Below are 18147 nucleotides of genomic sequence, written 5' to 3' on the forward strand. Positions count from 1 at the left end.
ACACTAAGAAACAAGTTAGCATAGCCAGTCCCCTAATCTGTACATCTTTGGAATGTGAGAAGAATCTAGAGCACATGGAGGAAACCCATCCAGATATGAGGCAAACATGCAAATTCCACACAGACAGTCACCCAAGGCCAGAATCAAACCTGGATCCCTGGGGCTGTGAGGCAACAGTGCTAGCCACAGTGCCATTCATTATATATTGTTCCAAAAGTATAGAATGTTGAATGAAGATTGTTAGATACTTGTAGACTGAGGCCAATCTTGAGAATGAGTCAATACATTTGATCTGTTAATTGGAATGCATCTGCATTGGTAAGGAGTCCAACAATTTTTTTTCCTTTTTCTGCTGTCTCTTATTCAAACAATTGGTAATGTAAAGAGGAGCTGCATAGAATTATATAGCGCAGGAGGAGGACTTACAGCCCATTGTGGCTATCTTGGCTCTTTGAAAGAGCAATCTAATTAGATTACTTCTCCTGGCCTTTCCTTAGAACACTGCAAATTTTCTTCTTCAAGTATTTATTCAACTTCCTTTTGTAGATTACTATTGAATCTGATTCCTCATTTCTTTCAGGCAGTGCATACCAGATCAAATTTCAACAACTCAGTACATTAAAATATTAGTCTCCTCATTCTGGAATTTGCAATCATTCTTGATGCCACTTTAAACAGATACTTGAATGAGCATTAAATGTGAAGGGAGATAATATATATATCATTTTACCGTCATGTATAGTAGGATGATCCTTTGATTCAATGATAACACTCCCAGCTCTAGGTCAGACAGTGCAGGATTTGAACCCAAGTCTAGACAATCTGAGTGAGCCCCAGGCCCTCTCATTTTACGGTTTGTGGGAGCCTATAAAACCCTTTCACTGTATAGAATTGAAGCTCCTTCATGAAAGCTTTTAAATCATGTCAAATCCTCATCTCATTCTGACACTTGCAACAGAAATTCAAAGCTTTTTTATCTGCCAACAGTGGTTCATTGATGACATCATGCTCTTCCATTGCCCCATGGACTTGGTGTCATGCCATACAGTTTGACTGTTTTAGGCAGTTGCTGGAGCCTGCGAAGGACGTCCATCAATGTAAGTGTAATATAAGACTGTCGCTGCAGGATGACACAAAAACTGCTCTGTACTAATAATAATGTGAGTTACGTGGGTCAGAGAGGTTTCAGTGGAGACACCTCTACCCATGCTGATGTGCTCCAGAAAATTTCCAACATTAGATAGTTTTCAGAAGGTGATGGCATGGAAGCAGATCTGAAATATTGGTAGTCTTTAGTCCAGCCTGCTGGCCAGGTAAAGGGAGACAAATTAAAGAGTAGGTGTGGGATAAGGAAAGACACCTGTATATTCCCATACATACAACAAATGATGAAGTAGATTGCTGTTGAAATTTGTTGCGTATAATTTTATGATCAGATAAATTATTTGAACATCATTGGACAAGACTAGCTCTGATAGGATGAAAGAACACAGAAAGGGGCTGTTCAGCCCATTGCACCTGTAACTGCTCTTTGATAGTACTAACCATTAAGTCCCATTTCCCTGCTCTTTCCCCATTGCCCTTTAGATTTTTTTCCAGCAAGTATTTTTCCAATGCTCTTTTAAAAGTTACTATTAAATCTGTTTCCAGCATTCTTTTGTGCAACACATTCCAGATTGCAACAGCTCACTTCTTTTGCATATCATGCTCATGCTTTACGTCAGGGTAACTGGAATAGAGAAAGGGATGACTGGATTTTATTTCTTCTTTATCAAACAGGAAACTGCTAGACCCTAATGTCTAACCTTCCTGAAATTAGTTACCTCAGCACAGGATAGGAATTTAGCCATCTTATTGACAAATTATTTTTTAAATCGATATACATATATATGTAACCTAACAAAAAAATTCCAAGAATGATTAGGAATATTACTAGTGTGATTAAATGTTGATGAAGGATATAACCATTATTCTTTTCAAGAATTAAATGTCTTTCTTCATAGTTGTCATGGATGATGAAGATGGCAGGTGTTTACTGGATGTTATTTGGTAAGTTTGTCTTATTATTAAACCTGTTTTAAACTCAAGTATCTGTTTACAGCAATGTGTTTTAAAGGTTTTTTGGTCAGGTGATTTCATTAAATAGTTAGAAGTACGTTTCAAACTTTGTATTCACATAGAACATGGAACATTACAGGCCCTTCAGCCCTCGATGTTGTGCCGACCTGTGAATCCAACCTAAAGCCTATCTAACCTACACTATTCCAATATCATCCATATGTTTATCCAATGACCATTTAAATGCCCTTAATGCTGGCGAGTCCACTACTGTTGCAGGCAGGGCATTCCACGCCCTTACTACTCTCTGAGTACCTACCTCTGACATCTGTCCTATATCTATCACCCCTCAGTTTAAAGCTATGTCCCCTCATGGTAGCCATCTCCAACTGACTGTCCACCCTATCTAATTCTCTGATCATGTATGCCTCTATTAAGTCACCTCTTAACCTCCTTCTCTCTAACGAAAACAGCCTCAAGTCCCTCAGTCTTTCCTCATAAGGCCTTCCCACCATACCAGGCAACATCCTGGTAAATCTCCTCTGCACCCTTTCCAATGCTTCCACATCCTTCCTTTAATGCGGCGACCAGAACTGGATGCAATACTCCAAGTGCGGCCACACCAGAGTTTACAGCTATAACATGACTTCATGATCCCAAAATTCAATCCCTCCATCAATAAAAGCTAACACACCGTACGCCTTCTTAACAACCCCATCAACCTGGGTGCCAACTTTCAGGGTTCTATGCACATGGACACCGAGATCTCTCTGCTCATTCACACTACCAAGCATCTTACTGTTAGCCCAGTACTCTGTATTCCTCTTACTCCTTCCAAAGTGAATCACCTCACACTTTTCCGCATTAAACTTCATTTGCCACCTCAGTCTTGATCTTTGATATTTGGCAATTATAAAATGCAACTTCAATGCCATTAATTAATTTAGTCCATTAAATTGGCAGCTGGAATTGAAAAGAACTTAAATCATTATTCACAGCATGTGAATTGATACAGTTAAAGCATCAGCAATAAAATCGTCACATAGGACATTGGAACAGGAGGCGACTATTCATCCTTCAAGCTGTTCAATCATTAATTTAGACCATTATGAACTGTATCTCAATCTCGGAGCTGCTCACAGTACTCCAGCTGTGGTTTAATGAGGGTTTTCTATAGTTGAAGCATGACCTCTACACCCTTATATTCCAGTCTTCTACACATAAAGACCAGTGTTCCTTAACCTTTTCTTTTATTTTCATTACATTTTAATGGATCTATATATTTGGACCCCAGGTTTCTCTGGATGATTGAGAAAGTACCCTAAGAAAAGCAAATTACTGTGGATGCTGGAATCTGAAACCAAAAGAGAAAACACTGGAAAATCTCAGCAGGTCTGGCAGCATCTGTAAGGAAAGAAGAGAGCTGATGTTTCGAGTCCAAAATGACCCTTTGTCAAAGCTTTGACAAAGGATCATCTGGACTCGAAACATCAGCTCTCTTCTTTCCTTACAGATGCTGCCAGACCTGCTGAGATTTTCCAGTGTTTTCTCTTTTGGCTTGAGAAAGTATCCTGTTCTATCCTTTTGAGATCTAAAGTAGATGATTTCATATTTGCCTAAATTGAAATCCATTTGCCACATCTTTTCCTATTCACTAAATCTACCAATATCTCTTTGTAATTTTACACTTCCGTTTAAATTGCTTACGATGCTTAGTACCTTGATGTCATTGGAAAATTTGTCTATGTAAGTTACTAACAAATACAGTGAATAGTTGCAGTTCTGACACAGATCCTTGTGGGACGTTGCCCATTCAAGTACCTGCCCATTCGCGTATTGTTCCACTTTCTAACCAGGTCAATTATTTGCCTTCAATTTTTTGGGTTTCTTTAGCTAACAGCCTCATATAGAGAACTTCATCAAATGCTTTGGGGACACCAGTAGAATAAAAAATATATGGTTTCCTGTTCAACACTTGAGATGCCTCTTTACAATATTTAATCAGATCCATCAAGACATGGTCTACCTTTTACAAATGCTACCCCAGCTCTAATGTTTAAGTTTATGCTCCTTTGCTTTGGACTCTTCCATCAGAGAAATAGTATCTATCCATTTATATCCAATTTATCATTTTAAACACCTTAATCAGGTCACTTTATAAACCAGAGGAAATGTAAACCAATCTCTCTTCACAGCTGAAACCTTTTAGATATCTGTGTCACACTATCCTCTCTAAGGCCAATATATCCTTTCTGGGGTGTGGTGCTGAGATCATAAAGGGGTCTAGCCAATGTTCTGTGCAACTGAAGTATCTTTTTCTATCCTTTGCCACCTGAGATAAATGAGACCAATATTCAAATAATCTTCTGATTGTGTTTTGTAGCTGTACCTAAATTGGTACTTTGAGTAAATGTGACTAAACTATCAGGGAGCTTGAGTATTGCTGAAAAAAAGCAACAAGCTGTGAAATTTTTCATCTTGCGCTCATCAGGACAGACATTAAAATGCTGAATTTCAAAAAGAGCAACAATTTATACTGCATGAAAAATATATCTAAGGACCTGTCCTCTGCAGGAAAAAGGAACATGTCCAGGCATTGCACTTTTTTTTGAATTAAATAAAGGCATGTGGAACACTAGTTCCCTGGTGATTTCTCCATGGCAGTGTGACCCATCAGAGTTGATTTACCAATCAATCAGCAAACTTTTCTTTTTTTTATGCAGAATAAATTGTTGCTCCCTTTGAAATTTGGCATTCTTATCTCAAGCCTGATGACTGCAAGGTGAAAAGCTTTAGCAGTTTGTCTCTTTATTTTCAGCAATGTTCAAGTTCCATACTACCAAGTGACTATCAGGAACCTCACATCATTAATCAAAAATCTCCTATGGTGTTCTCCACCCCCATCCCACAGCATATTTCATGACAGGCTTCCTTCAGTAAAACCAAAGCATTTAAAATTATCTTCTGTTCTATGCTCCAGTGACCCTCAAGCCCTGAATGACTTTCTGCATGGAAGTGACAAGGTTAGTATATGCCCATCCGTGTTATTTCTTCTGAAGTATTCTCCATTAATTATAAAATGGGAGATTTTCTAGAATATTGCCAGGGATGAAGAACTTCAGTTATGTGGAGAAAATGCAGAAGCTAGGATTTTTTTTACTCATCACTGGAATATGAGCATCATTGGCAAGGCCAGCCTTTATTGCCCATCCAGAATTGCTCTTGAGAAGATGGTGGTGAGGCATCTTCTTGAACTGTTGCCATTTATGTGGTATAGGTACCCCCATAGTGCTGTTAGGGAGGAAACTCAAAGATTTTGATCCAATAACTGTGTAGAAACAGCAATATAGTTCCAAGTCAGGATGGTGCATACCTTAAAAGGAAATGTGCAAGTGATGATGTTCCTTTGCACCTGCTGCCCTGCTAGACTAAGTGCAAGAGATTGTGGCTTTGGAAGGTGTTGTCAAATGGGCCTTGGTGAGTTACTGCTGTGCATCTTGTAGACGATACACACTGCTGTTACTTTGTGCCGGTGATGAAGGGGGTGAAAGTTGAAGGTGACAGATGCAGTGTTGTAGGCTACTTTATCTTGGATGATATTGAGCTTTTTGAATGTTGCACTCATCGAGGCAACAGTGTATTCCATTACATTCCTAACTTGGGCTTTATGGATGGCGGACAGTCTTTGGGGAGTTAACTGTATCAAAAATTATGTACTGAAACAGTCTGTGTCCTTATGCAGCAAGACCCGGACAACACTGAAGCTTGTGCTGGTAAGGGACAAGTAACATTCATGTCACAAAAGTACCAGGAGGAATTCCTACCTCCAGAACATTACCCCAATCTGGATCACACTTCCAGTGAGAGGAACATTTTACTGAATGTCAGAGAAGATTAAGGGGAGATTTTACAGATATGTTCAAAATTATGAAGGGTTTTGATTAAATAAATAAGAAGAAACTGTTCCACTGACAGGAAGAACAGCAAAATAATTGGCAAAGTAACAAGAGTGTTTTTTTACACAGCCAATTGTTATGATCTGGAATGCACTTACTGCAAAAGTGAAGGAAGCAGATTCAATAATAACTTTCACAAGACAATTGGATAAATACGTGAAGGCTAAGTTTACATGGTCTTGGGGAAAGAACGGAGAAAATGGCATTAATCAGTGATTATGTAAAGAGTTGACATAGGCATGAGGGACTGACTGACTCCTTGTCCACAGTGTGATTCCATTATTTGTTTTTCTCTTTGTAATGACAGGAGATGTGATTAGTTGTGGATCCTTGAGTTGGATAATTTTAGTTTTGTTCTAAACTTGCCAGTTTTAGGCCATCTGGTGATGAAACCGATTAGGAGCTGATGCAGAATTTCTTTTTGCCTTAAAAGGAGCATGGGTAACAAATGAAGTAGACAGCGAGAGGAAGCCTGTCACTGATCCCCATGTTTGTGATGAAAATTCATTCTGGGGCAAATTGAAAAATGTTAGTGTTTTGATCTGCGTTATTTTGGAATCCCCTGTTCATGTGCCGACCTCACTTCTTCCTTTCAATTGACCTGTTCCCTCCCAAACCCCTCAATATTTGACCATATGTATAAGAAGTAAAATGTTTTTCTCGGGTTTCAGGGCCAGCTGGCTTCAGCCAGTGAAGGAATCAACAGCCAGGTATCCTCATCCACAAGCTGCGTTGACATCTCCTTCCTTGAAGATGACATCCTTGGGTCACCAGCTAGTTCTGCTGTTCAGCAGGTTACAGAGGAGCCCTGTGATATCTTGCAGCAGAGTTTGCAGGAGGCTAATATCACACAGCAGACATTGCAAGAGGAAGCTGACCTGGCGGCCAGCGTGCTACAGATACAACCCTACTGCCACCCGAACCCTGCAAGCCAACCTGCCGAGGGCAACTCCCAGCTCCTCAGGAGTGTTGGCACAGATTTCAGTGGGTTACCCCAGCAACAGCAAACTGCCGTAATTGCACAACAGCCTCTGCTTCAACAACAAGTGAATACTCAGTTTGTCAATAAAACCATTAACGTGCAACGCTTGATTCAGCAAGTTGGCTTGAACAGTGTTGCGATACAACCAATAGCCAGCATTCAAACCAATGGCAGTCCCAGAGCGTGCAGCATTGGACAGATTCAGATGGTTGACCAACACTGTGGCCAAGCTGCCCTGATGCCTGTTGGGCACCACCATCAGCAAGGATTGTTCGCCAAACCTGGCCAAACATCCCAGATGTCTGCACCTCCTTCCGAGAGTTACCTTCCTGCCTCAGAGTGTCAGGTGACCCTTAGTTCATCAATTTCTTCACAAATCCAAAAGACTATCACAAGCACCAATCTAAATGGAAACTCGCTCTTTGCCAACACAAATCTTGCACAATCAACACAACAGGTTGCTGTTCGGCCAACTGTCAATAACCAGGTGGTTCATACTCCAGTATTGACCCAAATAATTCAGAGGACACCAACTCCAATTCAGCCAAAGCACCGTGTAAGTATCCAGCCCAAACTTGTTCAGATAAGCCCAAAGCCTTCATTTAGCCCAAACTCTTCTGCCCTCCAGACCGCATTAAAAATCCAAACAGAAACCACACTACAGCAACAAAAAGCTCAACAGAACTTGACTTTTGTAGCAGGAGCCTCGGGTCAGAATGTCCTGTTATCAACGCAAAGCCCAACAGTTGCTCAGACTATTGCTGCCAATCTGATCAAGCAACAACCACAACAAGTGCAGTCCAACTTGGGCAAGCCAGTCAGTGTTCAAGTTCTAAACCAGGGAAGTAGTATAGTAATCCAGCCTCAGTCAGTAGCTCAGGCTGTCATCCCAGGTCAAAGCCAGTTTATTTTACCAGGGCAGTTGGCTAAAGCAGCAACAGTGGGCAGCATTCCCCAGCAACTTTCTTCAATTCAACCTGGAACTGTGTTAACTGCCCAGAGTGCAACATCAACTCCCCCTGGACAGCCAGCCACAAACCGTGTTATGGGGCACCAGGGAACTTCTAGTCAATTAGTCAGCAGTCAGTCCCTATCTGCGCAGATACTGACTGCTCAACATGTAACAGGACAATTGATTACCAGCCAGACTAACTTTGGCCAAGTTTTCACAGCAGCAAACACGCAGCTGACAGTTGGCCAAGGAACGGCGCATATATTATCTGGATCTCTGCAGCTACAGCCTGGTCCGCTAGCACCATCTACGCTATTTCAAGTGCCCAGCCAACTAGGTGCTGGCTTTGCTTCACAGTCGCATTCATCTGGTCAATGTACAGTGATGCAGCCTGGCCCAACTGTCGTACAGGGTGTCTCATTGCCAAATCAGATAACTGTTCTCAATAGTACTGGATCTTTAGGACCATCCATTAATGTTCAGCAGGTGAGCATCAGCTCCCCCAAGAGCAATATTGTGAAGTCACAACCTTCCACTGATGCTGAGTTAGCATCAGTTCCTGGACTACAGCAGACACACACTTTGCCCCAGTGTCACCGTCGTATTCAGACTCAATCTCAGTCCCAAGTGGTGGAAGTTCAGAAGTCTGCTCCACTCTCGGTTGCAACCTCACAACCAAACAATACCTTAGCTGAAAATACTGACAAATCCATCAACCAGCAAGGCATAGAATCAGCACTCAACACCGACCAGCTTTTGCTTTTCCAACAGGTTAGTAATTTGACATTATAACAAATACATTGATAGGTTCCTGGTCGGGTTTTACTCATAAAGGTAAGATATGCTATAGGAATGCAATATCTTCACACTAATTATCTCCACATTAATTTGAAATCCCAGCTGATTAAAAAACAGACTGTAAACTCTCACCCAAAATACTGGCAGCCCAGTGAGATTTTGAAGAATTTCTTAGGTGACAGGATCAAAGGTGGGGAAATGAAGCTAAGGTGTAGATGAGCCATAATATACTTACATAGCCAAATAGGCTGGAGGGGCTGATTGGCCTCCTTCTGGTTCTGGACCATGTTTCCAAGTATAGTAACAGAATTGAGAAGTTACACCTACCATGAAGGATGAAAGAGGCTGCTGTTCTTTACTCAAAAAATAGATGGCCTATTGGTGATCTGACAGAGGTTTTAAAAATTACGAAGGGATTTGATAGCATTGACACGAAGAAGATGCTTTGACTTGTGGGAGACAAAAACAGGAAGGTGTAAGTATGAGATGGTTACTAATAAATCCAATAGAGAATTCAGATGATGCCTCTTCACCCAATGTGGTGCGATTGTGGAACTTGCTACCACATGGAATGGTTGAGGTGAATTTAAGGGGAAGTTGGATAAGCACCTGAGGGAGAAAGGAATGGAAAGGTGTGTTGATGCAGTTAGGTGCAGTGGGGTGGATGTAAGCTAATGGACAACAACAGCGTGGACTACATGGACTGAATAGCCTGTGTCTGTGCAGTAAATTCTATGCAAGATCAAGACCATTCAGTCCGCTGCCTCCTTCCCTTCCTTTAGCTCAGCAAGATAAACTTCCTTTCATGTTCCCCCCTGTCCCAGCCCTGAGTTTGCAACCTTCTCTGGGTCCCCTCGTATTTCCCCATATACCCTCTTCAAACTCAACTTGTCCATGAGAGCCACCTCTCCTAATTTTCAATTGCTCCACCATTGATAGCTCAGCCACCTGAGCTCTAAGCTGTGGAATTTCCTCTTCTAGATCTCTACCCCTCTAGCCCTTTAAGATGTGATCGAGCTTGGATCCCCTGTCCCTAATATCTCATTCTGTGGCCAGCTGTCAATTTTTATTTGATAGTACTTGAAAGGTACCTTGGAATGCTCTGCCACATTGATGGCGCTATATAAATGCATGTTGTTGTTGTAATGTGGGACGTACACTTTCTGGCTGAACATTAGTATGCTTAAATCTGTATATTGATAAAATGTGGTTTCTCTTAAATCTAACACACTTTGTTTTATTCTTTCATTGGATGTGGGTGTTACAGCAAGTCTTGAGCATTTATTCCCCCACACCTAATTGCCATTGAGAAAGTGGTGGTAAACCATTGCCTTAAACCGCTGCAATCCATGTGGTTTAGGCACAGCCACAGTCCTGTTGGGATGTTCCAGGATTTGGACCCAGTGACAGAGAAGGAACAGCAATATAATTCTGTTCGGATGTTGTGTGGTTTGGAGTGGAACTTGCAAATGATGGTGTTTCCACACCTCTGCTGCCCTTGTTCTTCAAGATGATTGAGGTCAGAGATTAGGATGGTGCTGTTGAAGTAGCCTTGGTGAGTTGCTGTAGTGCGTCTCTATGTGGTGGAGGGATGGAATGTTGAAGATGGTGGATGGGGTGCCAATCAAATGGCTGCTTTGTGCTGTCAAGTTTTTAGAGCAGGCTTGTCTAAGGACCAGCTCACAGGCTGGATGTAGCCTGCAAGGCATTTTTTAAATGGCTTGACATATCCTCCAAGTGTAGGTATCATTTCAAGTTCAAAACCTCCTGGAAATAATTTAAACAACTGCTCCGTGTCTGCTCAGCCAATCACAGGGTGGTTTCCCTGAATATTGGCTGCTGATAGGATCTGTAGCCAATGCAGGTTGAAATCAGTCTTTGATTGGACGAGTGGCACAACATCAGCTGCTGGATAAATTTTGAATATCAGTTTCTAGTTGGGGACCATGTGGAAACATAAGTTCAATGGAGGGGATGGAAACTGGGGTGGTTGGGGGTGATGGCCTTCTAGACCCTGATCTCGGAAAACAGAGTAAAAAGTCTCACAACACCAGGTTAAAGTCCAATCAGTTTATTTGATAGTAAACCCACAAGCTTTTGGAAACAGTGTTCCTTCGTCAGGTGTGTGGAAGGTTTTGATCAGAGAAGGGCATATAAAGGCACACACGGTTTACAGAATACTGATTAGAATGCGAGTCTTTACAGCTAACCTGCTATTCAATTCTTAAAGATGCAGACAATGTGAGTGGAGAGAGCATTAGGCAGAGGTTAAAAAGATGTGTATTGTCTCCAGACAGGACAGTAAATGAGATGTTGCAATTTCAGGCAAGTCATGGGGGTTACAGATAGTGTGACATGAAGCCAAGATCCTGGTTGAGAGACTGATAGGCAAGTTCCGCGCGCATGAGCACGGCCTCAACCAGGATCTTGGCTTCATGCCACATTATCTGTAACCCCCGTGACTTGCCGGGGCTTGTAAAATCTCACTTTCTGTCCTGTCTGGAGACAATACACATCTCTTTAACCTCTGCCTAATGCTCTCTCCACTCACATTGTCTGCATCTTTAAGACTTGAATAGCAGGTTAGCTGTAAAGACTCGCATTCTAATCAGTATTCTGTAAACCGTGTGCCTCTATATGCCCTTCTCTGATCAGAATCTTCCACACACCTGACGAAGGAACAGTGTTTCCGAACGCTTGTGGGTTTACTATCAAATAAACTGGTTGGACTTTAACCTGGTGTTGTGAGATTTTTTACTCTGTTTACCCCAGTCCAACGCCGGCATCTCCACATCTCGGAAAATAGCCCAGGCTCAAACTCATTTACTTTCCATGGTGGGCTAGTACCGGACTTGGATAGAAATGACTGGTGGGGGCTGGAATAGCAGTGGGGCAAAATAAATTGGCTGTTGGTGGAGGAGAGAGGCTGCCTGTGTGTGAGGGAGAGTGAGTGTGTGTGTATGTGAGGGAGAGTGAGAGTGTGCGTATGTAAGTAAGTAAGCCTGGTGGGTTCTCGAAGCAGAGGAGGGTGAGGCTGGTATGCCTTTTCCTCCTCTGAGCTGGTGGGTTTGGGGCAGGTGGTGGTGGCAGTTTTTGGATGCTCAGAATTGAGGGCTGCCCAGACCTCTGGCAGTTCTCTTCTTCAAGGGTCAGGGTGAAACCCCGGGCAGGTTAACTCACCTTGGGATTGGGGAGATGTACGCAGAAGTGAGTGTGTGGCTGTGAGTGCAAGGGAATGTGTGGAGGGCAGTGTGAGACGCACAAGTGCATGCAGGGGCCTGGGTACAAGCAAACGTGGGGCTAGGTGCAAATTTACCTTAAACTCAGTCTCAGTTTTTTCACTCACTCTTACCCCCACACACCAGCACATACACATGCACCCACTTACACTCACCCACCCTCTCTCACTCTCTGGTTTTTTACACTTATTTTTAATTTGAACAGTTTATTGCTATGACATTGTCAGCAATTGTCACCTGCTCAAAACCTGGCACTTGTGTGGCACGAATGTTACTTGCCTAAATACTGTCCAGGTCTTGCTGCATTTGGATAGGGACCATTTCAATATACATTTTTATATGCAGTTAATTTTTTTTAAAACCTTTTCAATTACAGAAAGAGCAAAAGCAGCAGCTCCTATATCAGCAGGCCTTGAAGCTCCAACAGGAAAAAGGCCTCTCACTGACCTCTTCCAATGGCTTGGCAGCACCTCTCACTGCCAACAGTGTCCCAGCGTCTGTTATTGTCAGCAGTGGGATTGGATCTGCTGTACAGACAAGCAGCATCCTCATGCCAGCAAGCACTGTCCTAATGGAGCCCAAAAACCAAACAGTCTTGCCTCAAAGTCAGCCCAGCCACTTCCTGCCAGCCTTGGCAAGCCAGGTATGAATTGATTCCTCGTCACAGCGGCTTTAATTGCACAATTACATGTTCATTCCCTTTGTCCTGAAACCAAACCAGGAAGAATATGAATAATACATCTGGTGCTAAGGTTGTGATTTTGTGGCTAAATTTGTTCATTTGTTGAAGCTCAGTTTGCCCTCTGTCAGATCATTATTGCTGTCTTCCTTCAAAGCAACAACAACTTGCATTTTATAGTACCTTTAACATTGTAAAATATCTTAGGGCATGTCACAGGACCATAATTAGACATGAATTTGAAGTTGCACCATGTAAAGGTCAAGTGACAAAAGAATGCTCAAAGAGTTAGGTTTTAAGGAGGGAAAGAATTAGGGTGTTGGAAAAATTTACAGCAGTGAAAGGAGACTGTTTTGCCCAGCATGTCATTGCCAGTTGACAATTGGTGATCCAGCCTAATCACACTTCCCAGCTCTTGTTCTGCAACCTTGTAGGTTAAGGGACTTCAATTGCACGTCTAATGATTTATTTCGTATTTTTAGGGTTCCTACCTCTACTAGTTTTTCAGATAGTGAGTTGCAAATCTCCTCCATGCTTTGAGTGAGAAAGATTCCTCTTGTATCAAGCTCTGCACGATAACGTTCTGATGAGACAAGGAGGTTTTGGTAGGGCGCGGGAACCGTGGTGCACGAGGGTTGTGGTGAACCTAGTCAGGAAGAAAGGAAAGGTGTATAAAAGGTTCAGAGAGCTAGGAGATGTTAAGGATCTAGAGGGGTATAAGGCTTGTAGAAAGGAGCTTAAAAAGGAAATTAGGAGAGCCAGAAGGGGTCATGAGAAGGCCTTGGCAGGTAAGATTAAGGAGAATCCCAAGGCCTTCTACAAATATGTGAAAAGTCAAAGGATGAGAAGGGAAGGGATAGGACCTATAAAAGGTGAAGGGGGAAAAGTCTGTGTGGAACCGGAAGAAATGGCAGAGGTGCTTAATGAGTACTTTGCCTCGGTATTTACGGTGGAAAGTGATCTGGGAGGTTGTACTACAGGTTTGCGGCAGTCTGAAAAGATTGAGTATGTGGATGTTAAGGAAGAGGATGTGTTAGAACTTTTAAACACTATCAAGATAGACAAGTCGCCGGCACCAGATGGGATGTACCCCAGGTTACTGTGGGAGGTGAGGGAAGTGATTACAGAGCCCCTGGCAATGATCTTTGCTTCGTTGATGGAGACGGGAGAGGTTCCAGAGGATTGCGGATGTGGTTCCTATTTTCAAGAAAGGGAACAGGGATAGCCCAGGAAATTGTGGATGGGTCTTCTTCTGCATGGAGGTCGGTCACCAGTGGAGTGTCCCAGGGATCTGTTCGAGGACCCTTGCTGTTTGTCATTTTCATAAATGACCTGGATGAGGAAGTGGAGGGATGGGTTAGTAAGTTCGCAGACAATACGAAGGTTGGTGGTGTTGTGGGTAGTCTGGAGGGATGTCAGAAGTTGCAGCGGGACATAGATAGGATGCAAGACTGAGCGAAGTGGCAGATGGACTTCAACGCAGATAAATGTGTAGTGGTCCATTTTGGCAGGACCAATGGGATGAAGAAATACAATATCAAGGGTGGGAGTCTTAGCTGTGTTGAAGAGCAGAGGGATCTTGGGGTCCGGGTCCGTAGGACTCTTAAATCGGCCTCGCAGGTGGAGGATGTGGTCAAGAAGGCCTATGGTGTACTGGCCTTCATTAATCGAGGGATTGAGTTTAGGAGTCAGGAGGTAATGCTGCAACTTTATAAGACCCTTGTCAGGCCCCACTTGGAGTACTGTGCGCAGTTCTGGTTGCCTCACTATAGGAAGGACGTGGAAGCTATTGAAAGGGTGCAGAGGAGATTTACAAGGATGTTGCCTGGATTGGGAGGCATGCCTTATGAAGATAGGTTGAGGGTGCTGGGACTCTTCTCCCTGGAGAGACGAAGGTTGAGAGGCGACCTGATAGAGGTTTATAAGATGCTGAGAGGAATAGATAGGGTGGATTCTCAGAGGCTATTTCCCAGGGCTGAAATGGTCGCTATGAGAGGACAGAGATTTAAGGTGCAGGGAAGCAAGTACAGAGGAGATGTTAGGGGTAAGTTTTTCATTCAGAGGGTGGTGAGTGAATGGAATCGGCTGCCATCGGTGGTGGTGGAGGCGAACTCGCTGGGGTCTTTTAAAAGACTTCTGGATGAGCAAATGGGATCTAATGGGATTGGGATTGAGCATATGGGATCTAATGAGATAGGTCTATGGCTTAGTAGGTATAGAAGTGATCGGCTCAGCTAGTGGGCCGAAGGGCCTGTTTGTGCTGTAGTGTTCTATGTTCTATGCCCTTCTGAACCTCTTGCCCAAAACCTATGCCCTTAATTTTGAACCCTTCAGTCAAGAAGAGAAGGGACTAGAACTCTAGAATTTTACCTAGAACCCTCAATTTGGCCTCCCTTCAGCCTCCTCTGCCCTAAAAGACAACCCAAATCATCCAATCTTACCTCATAACTAAAATTCTCCTATTCTGAGACACCCTCATGAATCTCTTTTGTGTCATCACATATTTTCCAGTATGGGATGACCAAATCTGTATGCAATACTGCTGCTGTAGTCTAACTAGTACTTTATACAGTTCCAACATAAACTCCTCATTGTTGTATTCTACATTTCAGCAGATAAAGATAAGTATTCCATATGCCTTTTGGCCATCGTACCTCCCTGTATAGCCACCTTCAGGGATCTATGGACATATACTCCAAGGTCTCTCTGTTCCTCTATACATTTCATATTTATTTCAGCCATTCATTTTTATTGTTAACCTTCCTCAAATATATTACCTCACATTTTCACAGATTAAATTCTATTTGCCATTATTCCACCTACATTGATATCCTACAGGCTTCACTTTCTTCATTATTCACAAGGCCAATTTTTGTATCATCTGCAAACTTCTTAATTATAGCCTCTACGTTCAAGACCACACCATTAATGTATATTACAAAAAGCAAAGGGCCCAGTACTGAGTCACCCACTGACCATTCCCTCTTGTTTCCTACCTCTGAACCAATTTTGCATCCAAGTTGGCATTTTGCCTTGAAGCTTTTACTTTGATGATCACATCAAAAGCCTTGCTGAACTCCATTTGGACTGTATTAAATGTACTACCCTTATTGACCCTCCTTGTTACTGCTTCAAATAATTCAATCATGACAGTCCAACATTCCTTTGACAAATCTATGCTGAGTTTATAAATGAAGAATTATCCTATTCCTTAGAATTTTCTCCAATAATTTTCCAATTATTACAGGCTGACTGACCTGTAACTACCCATTCTATGTCTTTTTCTCTTTACAAACAACATACAATGTTAGTTGTCCTCCAGTCCTGTGACACAACACCTGTAGCCACAGAGGATTGGGAAATGATGGTCAGAGCCTCAACTATATCATCTCTTGTTTCCCTTAACAGCATTTCAACTGGACCTGTGGATTTATCCACTTCCGAAGATATTCAATACTGCTTTCTCATTATGTTAATTACATCTAATAAGTCTCACCCCTCCCTGATTGCAATGTTGTATCAGCACTCTCTTTCATGGAACAGGTGCAAAGTATTCATTAGGAACCATACCAACATGCTCCAACGCGACAACACACTTATAGTCTCTAATAGGCTTTACTCTTTCTTTTGTTATACTTCTCCTCTTTTTATATTTATGAAAAGATCTTTTAAGTTTTCTTTGATTTAATTTGCCAGTACTTTTTTTCATGCCCCATTTCTGCTTTCCTAATTTACATTTTAATTTCATCTGTTACAAAGAGAAAGTTGATTTCCGCCCCCCCACCTCCCCCCCCCCAACAACAATACAGCACAGGAGGTCATGTAGGCAAGCTAAGAGCAGCAATGGCTGAATGAAGATCTGTCCTGAGCAATGGTGTCTTCTGCTGCTCTCAGCCAGCTTTATGATTATTTAAGCACCCCCCTCTACAGCCAAGAAACTGTTTCGGCTTTTTTTCATGCACTGAGTGCATAAGACAGCAGATTTGAATGTGCCCAAAAAATGGATCTGAAACTCTCCCATTTTCACACCCGTTCTGGAGTCATAGAGGTTTACAACCCAACTTGTCCATGCTGCCCAGCTTTTACATTTAAGCACGTCCCAATTGCCCACAAAAGCCCATTTCCCTCAATAACCATCATACCCATGTAACTGTTTATTGTACCCACCTCTATTACTATCTCTGGCAGCTCATTCCAGACATCACCACCCTCTGTGTGAAAACATTGCCCCTCTGGACCCTTTTGTATGTCTTCCTTCTCACCTTAAACCTATGCCCTCTAGTTTTAGATTCCCCTACCTTTGGAAAAAGATGTTGACTCTTTACCTTTTCTATCCCCCTCATTATTTAACGATGTCTCTAAGATCATCCCTAAACCACCAGGGATAAAAGTCCCAGTCTATCCAGCTTCTCCTTATAACTCAAACCATCAAGTCCAAGTAACATCCTAGTAAATCTTTTTTGCACTCCTTCTAGTTTAATAATAACCTTTCTATAATAGGGTGATCAGTAGTGTACACAGATTCCAAGTATGGCCTTACCAATGTCATGTACAACTTCAGCAAGACGTCCCAAAACCTGTATTCAGTGCTCTGACCAATGAAACCAAGAATGCCAAATGTTTTCTTCGCCACTCTGTCCACCTGTGGCTCCATGTTCAAGGAGTTATGAAACTGTATCCCTAGATCTCTTCTTTGTATAACTCTCCACAGTGCCCTACCATTAACTGAGTAAGTCCTGCCCTGGTTCAGTCTACCAAAATGCATCACCTCACATTTGTCTAAATTAAACTCCACCTACCATTTGTCAGCTGTCTGGCCCAGTTGATCAAGATCTTGTTGCAATCCCAGGTAACCTTCTTCACTGTCCGCTATACCACCAATCTTGGTGTCATCTGCACATTTACTAACCTAAGTTCTCATCCAAATCATTAATATAAATCACAAATAACAATGGACCCAGCACTGATCCCTGAGGCACACTACTGATGACAGGCCTCCATTTGAAAAACAACTCTCTACAACCACCCTCTCTCTCTTATCATCAAGTCAATTTTGAACCAAATTGGCTACCTCATCCTGGATCCCATGAGGATTTAACCTTACGCAATAATCTGCCATGCGGTACTGAACTTAGACTTTTTTTTGGTAAGATCACTCCCAGAAGGCTCAGGCTTTCACACCAGGATAGTGCTGACACCTGCAACTCCTGGAAACGAGATTGGTTTCCCAGTAGACCAGCTGGTGCCCAATGGATTGCTAGTGGCTGTCAAGGTCATGACTGACAGGCCTATTTCATGGCCTCTGGTTCCTTCCAGGAATTTGCTGGTGACATCTGTAGAATTTCACAATCTGCTGCCCAAAAGTGCAGCTCACTGCTACCTGATGCCAGATGTGCCAAGGCTGCCACTTATTTTTATTCATTCATGGGACATGGGCATCGCTAGCTGGCCAGCATTTATTGCCCGTCCCTAGTTGCTGTCGA

At 42.6% G+C, this 18147-nt stretch overlaps 1 protein-coding gene across 1 annotated transcript in view; it reads left to right on the forward strand.

Annotated features, from left to right (window-relative positions):
• Positions 1–1053: 1053 nt before the first annotated feature.
• Positions 1054–18147, forward strand: part of LOC145352267 (BRD4-interacting chromatin-remodeling complex-associated protein-like) — a 66608-nt gene continuing 49514 nt past the window's right edge. The window contains exons 1-5 of the mRNA XM_080202008.1: positions 1054–1097; positions 2004–2049; positions 5039–5081; positions 6686–8719; positions 12362–12628. Coding sequence (XP_080058134.1) covers positions 2009–2049; positions 5039–5081; positions 6686–8719; positions 12362–12628 — 2385 coding nt within the window. The 5' untranslated portion in view covers positions 1054–1097; positions 2004–2008. The remainder of the gene's footprint in view (positions 1098–2003; positions 2050–5038; positions 5082–6685; positions 8720–12361; positions 12629–18147) is intronic.

The sequence above is a fragment of the Carcharhinus amblyrhynchos genome, chromosome 14 (genome assembly GCF_965287045.1).
Source record: "Carcharhinus amblyrhynchos chromosome 14, sCarAmb.v2.hapA, whole genome shotgun sequence".
Lineage (NCBI taxonomy): Eukaryota > Metazoa > Chordata > Chondrichthyes > Carcharhiniformes > Carcharhinidae > Carcharhinus > Carcharhinus amblyrhynchos.